Source organism: Echiichthys vipera, assembly GCF_963691815.1.
Source record: "Echiichthys vipera genome assembly, chromosome: 11".
NCBI lineage: Eukaryota > Metazoa > Chordata > Actinopteri > Perciformes > Trachinidae > Echiichthys > Echiichthys vipera.
Window position 1 is genome coordinate 27153048 of NC_139836.1, and position 12614 is coordinate 27165661.

The 12614-nt window shown below is 41.5% G+C and overlaps 1 protein-coding gene across 2 annotated transcripts in view; it reads right to left on the reverse strand.

The window, feature by feature from the left end:
• The window catches only part of vps8 (VPS8 subunit of CORVET complex), a 58713-nt gene extending 46566 nt beyond the window's left edge, over positions 1-12147 (reverse strand). For both annotated transcript variants that reach the window (XM_083922713.1, XM_083922712.1), the window contains exons 1-6: positions 12035-12147; positions 9159-9227; positions 7248-7378; positions 5328-5424; positions 4048-4080; positions 2552-2606 (exon numbers count right to left, since the gene is read on the reverse strand). In XM_083922713.1, coding sequence (XP_083778839.1) covers positions 2552-2606; positions 4048-4080; positions 5328-5424; positions 7248-7378; positions 9159-9227; positions 12035-12106 — 457 coding nt within the window. In that variant the 5' untranslated portion in view covers positions 12107-12147. The remainder of the gene's footprint in view (positions 1-2551; positions 2607-4047; positions 4081-5327; positions 5425-7247; positions 7379-9158; positions 9228-12034) is intronic.
• Positions 12148-12614: the final 467 nt, after the last annotated feature.

Genomic DNA, 12614 nt, shown 5'->3' on the forward strand with positions numbered 1-12614 from the left:
TGTTTATATCAAGCCTGATGCCTTCACTCACATGGAAAGGTCTACGCTTCATTCATTCAACAGCAGGATCATATCAGTATCAGGTATCGGCCGATACGCTCAGCCCACGTATCAGGATCTGATTGGATCGGCAAAAACTGGATCGGTGAAATTCTAACGTGTGTATTGTCTTTAACTTTGCATGTGTAACTTTTAGTAAAGGCCTCATGTAGCTGAATGGAATGCCATGTTATCAGGAAATGGTCAGTTGTCAACATACTTTTGGCCATGTCATAACGGTTATGTGACATTACTGCAGAATCATAATGCAGGTGAGACAACACACAGCTTTGGCTTCTTGTTGGTGTATTCATGTAGGAAGACAAAGAGCCGCTCACAGATTTAAAATCCATGGTACCCCCCTGCCCCCCATGGTGGGTCCCTGCTCCGCGGCCAGCACATTGTTCAACAGACATCCTGTGCGTCCTGTGCGTCCTGTGCTGTGGGTGTAATTACCTACGACCTTTTCAACGCCGACCTGAACAACTACAGCTACATCATGGCTGTCACGTTCTCCCTGCCCTAGGACCGAAACCTCTACCCCAACTGGTTTGCTGTGGGCATCTTTGACATAGGAAACAACAGCGAGTACTACCTTTATGATATTTTGTCTAATGGATTTGCATACATGCATTTCTCCTGAGGGAGATTATGTTATTCAGGTAGTACCTCCATGTCAGATTCAAGTGAAGCAGTCCTGAGGGTGGATATCAGTGATACTGGCATGTACAGTATTTAGTCAAAAGAAGGAAGATCCTGCTGCTGCTGTGGAGCCATACGAGATCATCTTTCATTTTAATGAAAAAAGTATTGTAAGCTTGATCAACTGACAAAGACGGTCACTATCTGAATTGGTGTTCATTAATCAATATACTTAAAGGTTGAATATGTAGAATGAGCAGAACACCTCCATCTAGTGTCTCAAGATTGTAGTCACAACAACAAAAAATAATTCCAGCAGTCGGGTTGCCAGGTTTGTTGCCGAGTGTGTCAGTGATGAATCAAACAGGGGAACCACTCATTTGGACTCATCAGTTCATTTACAACAGTATTTAACGTTAGCCAGTCTTCAGCTGGAATTCTTTCTTTGCATGCTGTGGAATCCATTAGCTAGCTCTCAACTCAGAATGATTCTTGTTTCCATAGCAACAACAGACAACCCTGGCAACCAGCAACGCCCAACACTATTGGCTGCTTCACTGGAAACACAACGGGACAGAAAGTCATTGTCAAACCCATAAAAAAAAATGTAAATATTAATTCAGACTAAATACATATTTTTTTTATGGAAAAGCAATGCTTTCATTCTGTACCCATCAAAATGCCCTGTGGGTGCATTTAAAACCCTTTAAAATATGAGTACATGTGATTGTACATTGGTTACTTCAGGTTTAATATTTTTAACAGTGATGCCTAATTACAAATAAAAACACCACTCTAATGTGCCCATCAAAACATGTCCTTTTAGAGAGAAAATCATACTAACAAATAATATGTTTTCTCACTGACACATGGCAATTTTTTGGTAAACTAGTCCATGATTCTAACTAGGGCTTTGTAATCCCTGTACTGTGATGCAGGTATTATCACAACCTTACTTTCATTTAGAGAATGGACTCACCACATGTATCATCCAATAAGTTTTTCAATCTAAGTTTGATTACTTTTCCCCATGTTACTAATCTGACAGCACATTCTGCTGTGGCAGAAATGTCAGGACAATTCAGACTATCCTCATCCTAAACATGAAGAACATACTGAAGTTCGCATGTAGAAGATCATACATGATTCATATGCATCTGCATGACTCTGACATGACTCTGGGAGGATAGCAGAGGAAATGCACTTATTTTACCCTTTCTCAGATCTATAAAACAGGATTGTCTAAGACAAGGGTGCAGCCACAGTGGCCCTTTACTGGATCACTTTGACACCCCTGATCTAAGAAGACTCACTCCGTCAGGTCTTGCACTGATGCTACTATAAGCCTGTGTTAAGGTGTGTGTGAAAAGGAGCAACAGTAGAGGGCAGCAGAGCCTTTCCACAGGCTACAGTCAGTTGGAGTTTGTATTGGTTTCATGTCATAAACATAAACCTTTGCTCCTAACTCTGCCTTTTCGTTAAACAAATCAGAGAATATGTCATGAAGCCAAGAGAAAAAAGAGAAATATAGGTTATTCCTGTTCTAAATAAATACCATTTTACTGGGGCAACCTCCAACCTCTCTATAAACAAGAAAACACTATGCATACTCAGTCAGATGGAGAAACAGCATCAGCAGCATGCAACAGAAAACTTACCATTGCTTCCTCACAATTTATGCACAATTTAGTTATTCGCTGGAATCAAACCACAGACTGTACATAAAGATGGATGGCCTGACAGCTCCCTGAAAGTGTGGCAAAGCCAAAACCTCTGTATCTCCCCCTGGTGGCTGGCTCTAGTATAGGTCATAAAAGTATAATTTCTACCACTGTGTGTATGTAAGGAGAGTGATAGAGTTTAGACTCACCGAAGACCAGGGCCAAACCATGAGACGTTCCTACAGCAATCACTCCTGACACTGTCTGCACATAAAAAAACAAATGAACAGCTTAGGATTTATCAAAAGAAGTCAGCAAAAGCTAAACAAACGCAGGGGTTGCCTGTCACAACCCTCTCACTCCCTGTCTACAATCATCTACTGATAAGGGCAAAACACCCAAAGTAACTCGTTTACCTTTGATGGATTTCCCTAACCACTAATACAGGGGACTGCAGCCTTTGCCATCAAAAAAGTTTTAATGATATAAAGAAAAACAAACAAAGACATTATAAAATGACAATGAAGAAAACTGTTGGCATTTTATTCCTATTATTACCTGTTATAACAAAGGAAAACACCAAACTCTTATAAAGACGAGAAACACTGGCTTGTCTAGGCTTAGTTTAAAACAGATTAAACACAGAACCACTATTTTTGAAAAACATATGAATAAAAATTGATAAAATATAAAAAGTAGCCCACTTTTAAGTTAAAATAAATCATATAGCTGCAGCCTAATAGCTTAAAGAGTAAATATAAAAAATATGCTAGTTTGTATTTAAAGATTGAATATGGAGAATGAGCAGAACACCGCCATCTAGTGTCTCAAGATCGGAGTCACAGAAACAAAAAATAATTCCAGCAGTTGGGTTGCCAGGTTGGTCAGACCCAGTAGCTACAGGAGACCAGAGTCTGTTTGAGCCTGTTTGAACCCGTCCCCTCCAGCAAATCACACCATAAAAACAACTATTACAGAGGAGTTTGACTGACAGTTAGCTTTAGCCGTTAGCCATTACAGCTAAGTAAACATGAAAGCGGCCCGAGGGTGTATTATTTTTTTTAAATAAAGCTTTTAATAAAGATTCTACATATTCAACCTTTAATTATGACTAGTCCATTCAATAAGCTGTCATCCGCTTCTGTTTTGTTTCCTTAGTCATTTACTGTACAGCAATCAACCGCTTCACCTGAACATAAAACACAACTACATCAGCTCTGGGGCTGCAATAAAAAAATGATTGCATCCATGACGGTCTTTGCAGAGAGAGGCTTATCTCTAATCATCTGAACAATTTGATCTTTGTTTTTGAAATCTGAGTATAGATGCTCTGATATTTTAAGGAGGGATTCTTTCATGTATTTCCCGTCTGTGAAATGCTTTCCACGCCTTCTTTCTCCTGAGCTGCCACTAAACTAGCAGTAGTTGAGTTTGGAGACTTAATCCACTTCTTGAAAGTATATTTGCTCTGCTCACTTTCCCAAAGCAGTTCTGAAATCGCTCTTTTTCGTTCACCTACAGCTTGGTACTTGTTATTAACATTACATTTGTTGTTGTTTGATTATTTCTCACCACGTTTGAAGCATACAGGTAGGCCATCATAGTTGGCAGTGAAAATGAATCTGTCCACGCAGAATAAAACGATAATTTATGAAACTAATATCTTTATTCAGTTGAACGCATTGTTGAATCAAATAATACTCACTATAGCAGTTGGCAGGCCAGCATCCACTTTGTCCTGAGGAAAATATACAAATATCTTTTTGAATTGTAGTTGAACACATAACTGCAACAATGTTGAAGCTTGACATAAAGTACAGACTTCCGTAAAAATACATCATCCAAATAAAAACACTTTCAGCAACAAAACCTACAGAAGAAATGGAGCAGGATACAGAAATATCTTTAATCACTGACAGATCAGCTGGTGTTTTGATTAAGTGACTCAATACAGTGACTCAAGCCAGTGATTAGCATTCACTACCATCCCAGACTACCGGCAGATGGTTGTGTTCACTAACTGGAAGGACTGGCTGAGAGGGTATTTAAAGTTGTACGGTAGATTTTCATCTAGTTAATTGTCCGTTAAGTTCCTCTCTATCACAGTGTGAGTTAAAACAACAGTGATTGATCATATGACCCACTAATGAAGACACTTGTTGCCTCATTGCTGATTGTCACTGCCGGTTATGCTTCGTTCACTTGTACTCGGAAATCAGGGTCTTCCAGCTGCCTACAAGTAAAAGTGCAATGAAGTCTGAATTCAGAATCAGTCTCGCTCTGATGTGTCTGACCGGCAGTTTCATTACTGCTGACTCACAATATAGGATCCACAGACATGTGGAGCATGTGAAGGCATCATGCCAATCTACTGACGTCATACAGTCAACACTGTTGGGTTTCCAAAGGAACTCTGGGAGATGAGGTCCCAGAGGCTCACCTGAAGTCACATTTGACCGCCAAAGAAGAAACAACATCTCTCAATTCTTACGGATTACAACTGTAAAGCTGGGGTAGGCAGTTTATTTTTGGTGTTGCTGTTCAAGAAATCCAAAATAATGTTATCATATTGGAATTCAAATGTTCCGAGAGAAAACTAGGCAACAGATAAAACAACAGTCCACATTTAGATCAGCAACTGGCTTTCTCCTGCCTCTGTGACAGTTTTTACTTGCTTCTAACTGAGGCCAGGGTTCGTATGCACGTGCAGTTGCATAATGCACACACACGCACGCAAACACGCACACGCACACGCGTGTTGGGAGCACCTAAAGGAGTACCTTTAGTACGAAATCACATGAGAGTTTGTGTGTGCATCTTGTTCACCGTGACTCGTTCCACCCCCCATGTGTGTATGTGTATGTGTATGTGTGTGTGTGTGTGTGTGTGTGTGTGTGTGTGTGTGTGTGTGTGTGTGTGTGTGTGTGTGTGTGTGTGTGTGTGTGTGTGTGTGTGTGTGTGTGTGTGTGTGTGTGTGTGTCTTACCGCAGCAGAGACGATCTGTGCAGAGATGCCCTTCAGCAGGCTGTGTCGAAGAACAGATCCATGAAAGGTGACATTGAGGTCCACTGTCCTCCTCTTTCTTCACACATGTACATGTGCACACACAGATGCACGTACACAGAGGTACATGGACCAAACACAAAACAAAACACAAAGAAGACAATTTTCACTTTATTACCTTGTGCAAAGACAAGAAGGTCTGCAGAAAAAGTAAGTTATAGTAAGTGTTTGTGTCGTTTCTTTGGCTGCTGTTCACTTCTTCACAGGACTATTTTAGAGTTAGGATGTAGCTTTCTATTGAATAATGACTGTGCTGCTTTGGTTGCTGTAGCAGCCTCTCTATGGAGTCTTTGACTGACTGTCATTTAAGTACAGAGCCTACTGAGTTTACAGCAGTGTCACAGACTGACCCAGAGTGTACCTTTGTTCACACAAATAAACAAAGCTTCTAAATCAAATATATTTCAGATTTCAGCTTACAGTATTTCAGCTTTAAATTGATTTTTTTAATTAGGAAAAATGTTTTGAGATTATTGTTAAACAGAGTAATTAAGTAATTATTGTGTTTATTATTTAGCACCTTTCAAGTGCTTCACAATAAAAAAGGGCTACAGATATAAAATAAAGACTCAAGAAGAGTAAAAACACCACAAAAAATAAATTAATACAAACAGAAATGAATCAAATAATGCTCTGGAGCTGCTTTTTAAAAGGAGTCCACAGCTCTGAATCCAAATAGGGGAGCTCCATCAGAGCCATTGCTTTTAAAGCACGGACCCCTTGGATTTGAGGCTGGAGCGAGAACCAACAGTCAATTAACCTTGATCAGTCTTTAGAGGCCTGCTGCTAATACAGGACTGCAGTGAACCCCAAACGAGGGCCGGGCTCTGACCATGCAGAACTACAGAAGGAACTACAGAAGGAACTACCCTGAATTGAATTTGAATTTAAATTTGATGGGGAGCCAATGAAGAGAAATCAAGACTCCAGTCACATGAGACTCTTGGGAAAAGCTAAGCAGAGACAATTACAAATCCATCCGAGCTGTAAATATAAAGAGTTTCACAGTGTTGTATCTACAGAAACAGTAACGAATGGAACACTTAGCATGTTGGTCAAGAGTCAGTGCTCGGCCAATATTGACTCCTAGGTTTTGTTACACTGTGCTTCATTTTGATAACCTGACTCCACCAGATGAGTTGATTCCCATGATTCTCATTTGCTCAGCATATCCATCTTGGAACTCTCCTTTGGAGACCTTTAGGGAAAGGGTGAAAATACTGGTTGCTGATTGGATAAACCATCTGTCCATCACCAACATACAGGCTTAATCAACCAATCAGATCACTGAAGTGTATGATATACTAACAGAGCGTCGGGGCAAAGCTCAGAAAGTAAACAACATGTGGGTAAAATATATTTGCCATTTGCTTGACGTGAATTTAAAGGATAAAAGGCCTAATTTCAGGAACCCGTTCCATATTGGACCCCAGGAAGAATAGTCCTTACTATGGTGATGACTAATGGGGATCCTTAATAAATCTAAAACTAAAACTAATCCAACAGAAGGATCTAAGAGAAAAAAACGCTAGCGAGCGGCTAACAGAATTGTCTGAAAATGTGTCTAGATCTGGTTGCGTCACACTTCGCCTCTTGCACGTTACCAGCGTGATCAGGGTGGTCTCACGAGGCTACCATTTTGAGGCTGAGACAAGAATAATTGAGTATGATCCATATAGTAGTGATAGGGGATACCTTTAAAGTGGAAGTGTGTGTGTGTGTGTGTGTGTGTGTGTGTGTGTGTGTGTGTGTGTGTGTGTGTGTGTGTGTGTGTGTGTGTGTGTGTGTGTGTGTGTGTGTGTGTGTGTGTGTGTGTGTGTGTGTGTGTGTGTGTGTTCATGCCGTTTGAGGTGGGCCGGGTCTCCACTGTCAGAGCTTGCCAGAGAGGAGGTGTCACAGGAGTGAGCGTCCATGTTGTCTGTGTTCAGCATGCAGGTATCCTCCAACACAAATGGTTCCTCCTCATCCTCCAGCTGCAGACACCACACAGGACAAACGACAAATACACACCTCAGCCAGGCACACAAATGACAAGCAGGTTCAGCCTCTCTGTTTCCTTGCATCTCTTCCTCGTGTCTTAGTGCTCCCTCTTGAGACACGAAGAAGGTATGCAGGACAGATGAGTCCTCAGTTGAATATGGGACACCCTCGTTCACTTAAGCGTCACTTTTAAGCGCTGTCCTTTACTCCTTTCCCTTTATTTTATGTGCATAGGCGTATCAGCTGCCCCTGGGCTTGAGGCAAAGGAAATCCTACACAGACCCTCTACAATTTATTTTTTATTTGTGTACTGCAATGAATTATTGAAATAAGTGATTTTTTTAAAATTATTTTGGGTTTTTGAATTCAAATTAAATCTATGAAATCCTCAGTGGTTTAATGAATTTCTCAATATGTTATTAAAGCTTGGTTTTGTTTGTAATTGTAAATGTTTTTTCTTTTAATTTGAATTCAATTTCATGTGACGTAACTATGTTTAGCAACCAGCTTGGCTAACTGGTAAATTAACGTATCCGCTCCGCACAAACAGCAAATACATCTTTCTTGCAAACGAAAGATTTGAGTGCCGTCTTTTGTTAATTTTTTAAAGAAAAAGCTAAGTCCTAGTCGTTAAGAGTCCAGGCCAAAGCGGTTTCAAACAACTGCTGTTCCACAGCCATCTTTGTTGATTACTATCAAGACTATGACGGCTCATCACTGTCATCATCGGCCACGCTGGTCCGTAACAGACAGTACGATTTGATTGGCAATTCTGGATTTTCCAAAATAAATGAGCTCATTGGGAAGTGCCCAGAGCCAATGGCAGAGCAAACAATCAAACTAAATATAAAAAAAAAATTCAATAAAACATTTATTACCCATACGTACTGTATATCTTCAAGGGATTGAGGACCGAGGGTGGATATTGAGGTGAACCCGAACAAAAATGAATTGCTCCCCGTGCTGCGCATGGGTGTGTTACTGCGTTACTGTTACTGTGTGGATGGTTAGATTAGCTAGATGTCCACCATCATCAGTGTCTCTGTGAATGGGTGAATGTGACAAGTAGTGTGAAAGCGTCTTTTCACTTGATGATTCACCGTTAACGCTGAAAACACACCCAGCAGCAGTGAAGTGCTGCGAGCTCAGGACACAAGCACACAGTGACTACACACTGCTACTGCCTTAATGAGAACGTTGGGTTACAGTCAGTGTCTTATTTTTTATCATTGTTATTTTCTGTTCTTTACTGTGCCTACAGTTTCTACTCTAATTTAATAGTCTTTCTATTCTAACTAGATATTTTTTATACTACACTGTTTATGTTACTTGAGCTGCTGTAACATGTTATTTCCCCTGTGGAGATGAGTAAAGTTCTTTCTATTGTATTCCCAGCTCATGTCTACCAACACATTTCCGATTTTGCCTACGAACATAAGGCTAGGCTAATATTTATTTATTTATTTTTATAATGCAGGTGAGTCTATTGATGGGACTTGTTTGTTTTACTTTTCAATAAAAAAAAATATTTAAAATCTACAAGCTTGCAAATGAACAGAGGATAATATTTATCCCTATCCTATTTGTCCAGGACATGTGGGCCGGCACCATTTTTTATTTTTGGATTGAAGGACAGACAAATATAAATAATGTTGTAGAAGAAAAATGGGGTATTTTCTCTGATTAAAATCTGTTCCATAAAGTTGCTGTTCTACTGTGATAATGTGTGCTGCAGTATAGCAGTGTAGTAGTCAAAGAGTAGCATGTTCTTACCTCATTAAGGATGCTCTCCAGTGTGGGAGGGGTGTCCACTTGGGGAATGTCAAATTCCTTATCATCGATCTGTCAGCAGAAGTATTAGAAAAACATGGATGATTAGAAAGTAGTATTTGTTTCTTTGTGTGTTCCTTCGTGTGTCTGACTGGCAGCATGTCCTCCATGTTTTTAACCCCAAATGAACTCCAGAAAACCACTCATCAGCTCACTCAATACTGAGCACCCGATCCCAGTGTTTATTGTTACTACTACTTACTTATTGTTGTTATTTTATTGTTATTTATTAGTAAAGTAATAATTAATAAGAATGAGTAATTGAATAAATCTGATCCATTGTTACTGATACGGATCCAGTTATTTGAGTCAATATCCGCTCTCTGTATCAGTATCAGTAACAGTATAGGAGCATCTCTGCACCAAATCCACACCCACTCAAGACTTAGCAATAGAGATCGAGTGTTACGGCTGTGAGGGTTATTTGTTTGTTTTTTTTGGTTGTTGTTTTTCTTTGTGCTCCCCGGCTGAAGTTCCCGCCTTTCCCCACCTGACGAAACTTCCAGCCAATCAGCGGGGCCTTAAAAGTAGGAAAGGATCTGCGCTCTTTCTGACTCTCTCACCCGCGCCATTCCCTGAACAGCAGCATTGGTAGCGAAAGCTGTGTGGAGCTGTGTTCTTCTTGCAGCCGTTGAAGCTGTGTGTTGTTTTGACAGCTGTGGGAGGCTTTTGTTATTTAATACGCCAAAGGTTAATTTAAACAGCGCTTGACTTTTTAAAAACAACTGGACCTCGACTCCTTCCCCCCTGGTTATCATTTTAATTTCATTTTGTGTTCGTCCCTGTTCCCCTATTCGGGACGTAGCACAAGTGTTCATAAACACATCTTAGTGTATTATTTATTTGTAAAACTTTTCCATCGTGTTCCACTGAGCAAGCACCCCCATTTTGTTGCTGTGATTGGTTGTTGGTCATGATCATGGCCCTGATTGGTTGTAGGTCTATCCAATTGCGTCCAAAGTATTTTGCTCTGTTGATAAAAGCCCTTGCAAATTGAAAATGAACCGAGAGGCCCCAGACTATGCATATGCATTTGCAAATAGCCAAGCTAGCGGGGCTACTGTTTACAAAGAATTCTTGCCATAGTCTACACCCTTTTCCCAGTGAAAAAGACCTCCAGGAAAACTTAGTATATATTGACATGAGGAAGGCTACTGAAAGAAAACGCTTTCTCCACGAGTCATTAGCACCTGCACTGAACTGTAGACTGTTCAAGGTGTGTGCAGATCAACTGGTGGGTGCCCCAGTCAGTAGTCCCCACGTTTCAAGAAGACCCCTATTGTCCCTGTCCCCCCAAAAAAACCTATGATAAACAAGGCTAAAATTTTGTCAACAAAGCCTATTTTTACTGACACGATCCATCTTAAAGCCGCCCAATCTAGCAACATTTCTTGAGAATAAAGTTTTCAGCGGCTGATCCAGTTATTGTCCGCGTGCTATGTCAACCAATGAGGGTCCACCAGGAAAATCCAAACAGATTGAAATGTTATAATTGTGCTATTTTCAAATAAATAAGAGACTTTTTTTATTAGATCTTGGTGCTGCTTTCAACACTTGACCATGACATCCTGTGACAGAGACTGAACCATCAATTGGCATGAAAGGAACCGCTTTAAGCTGGTTAAAGTCTTTTTAATCGGATCGATCTCAGTTTGTACGTCTCAAGGATGAATCCTCCACGTACATTGAAGAGTCTCCAATTGGTACAGAATGATGCAGCTGTCCTGAAGGCGTATGTTTACATTGTAAGAAGAAGAAGAATTCCTTTATTGATCCCACAAGAGGAAATTACATTTTTTCACTCGTTATTATACACTTGTTATTATATTATTCATGTTACACACATACACACACAGGGCTGAAATACACACACAAGAACAAACAGGCCCTAAATACATGCAATTAATGGAGAGATGTCAGAGCGAGGGGGCTGCCTATGGATCGGCGCGGCGAGCAGTTGGGGGTTCGGTGCCTTGCTCAACAGCACTACTGCCGCCTGTAAGTCAGTGTCCCACCCTCCTCCCATAAGCCTTGGATGATTTCCTCCTGTGGTGGTGGACCATGGAGCACAGAGGCTTTTGGGAGTGCTCCCCTGGTCAGTTAGCACCTTTAGGCTTGACCCAGACCGTGGCAGTCTTACTGGTACAGACACCATACACATTCAATTGGAATCGTCATATATTTTGATCTTCATGTGAAGAATTAGTTTGTAAAACACAACGGGAAGTAGGGCTTGTGAACGCACCATGGATGGCAAGTTTCACATTGAACTTCCCTTTAAGAATTCTGAAAAGTAGTGGGCGACAGCACAATAGCAATAATTCCCTGTGTGTGGCACGGCTAGAGCCAACATCTCATGTCTGAAGAAATGTTTCACTGCGTTTGGACATGAGCAGCGTGGGGAACGATGACGTCTCGTTGCTCATCGCGTGATAATGTCCTGACAATAATGATCCTTTAGGACAGTGTAATAGTCTGTCCACAGTCCGGGTGGAGCCACAGAACTCAACCTTAAATAGCACCATTAACAGGTTCACTTAGAGCTGCATTTCGCGTACTTCAATTCAATACTACTACTACAGCAGAAAAACTATAAAATGCCGTTGCCTTCCTTACAATGGTCCCCTGCAGAAAGCAGCAAGCTAACTGGGCTAACACTGTGAACTGTCACGAGCTAGTGTCAGGTTGAACAGATTTCCTATGGCCCCTGAGGAAGGACTCGGTGGACCACCACGGTGTGCGGGCCACGGGTAAACACTGTTCATTCTCAGCCCAGTCCTCCATTAGCGTGACATTAGCATAGTTAAAGAGTCTCTCACCGCGTCCATCTCCATCAGGTTCAGCTGCGAGGAAGCAGAGAGAAGGCTGCGGGTGTCCGGAGACTCCGACATGGCTGTATTTACATCCACAGGGCTCCTTCCACTGGCTCCTTCTTCTTCTTCTTGTTTTTCTTTATGGCGGTTGGCAAACCATTTTAAGTGCGCATTACCGCCACCTCCTGAGTGCGAATTATAATAGCCTATCCAGGGGTTGAATATAAGAAAAGAGTTCTTATGTAGTATTTCATCACTCACTCATCTTCAGCCTCTTATCCGGGGTCTGGTCGCGGGGGCAGCAGCTCCAGCAGGGGACCCCAAACTTCCCTTTCCCGGGCCACATTAACCAGCTCTAACTGGGGGATCCCGAGGCGTTCCCAGGCCAGTGTGGAGATCTAATCTCTCCATCTGGTCCTGGGTGTTCCCCGAGGCCTCCTCCCAGGGGGCATCCTTACTAGATGATCCTGAACCACCTCAACTGGCTCCTTTCAACGCAAAGGAGCAGTGGATGGCTGAACTTCTCCCCCTCTCTCTACGGGAGACTCCAGCCACCCTCCTGAGAAAAAACATTTCGGCCTGGTTC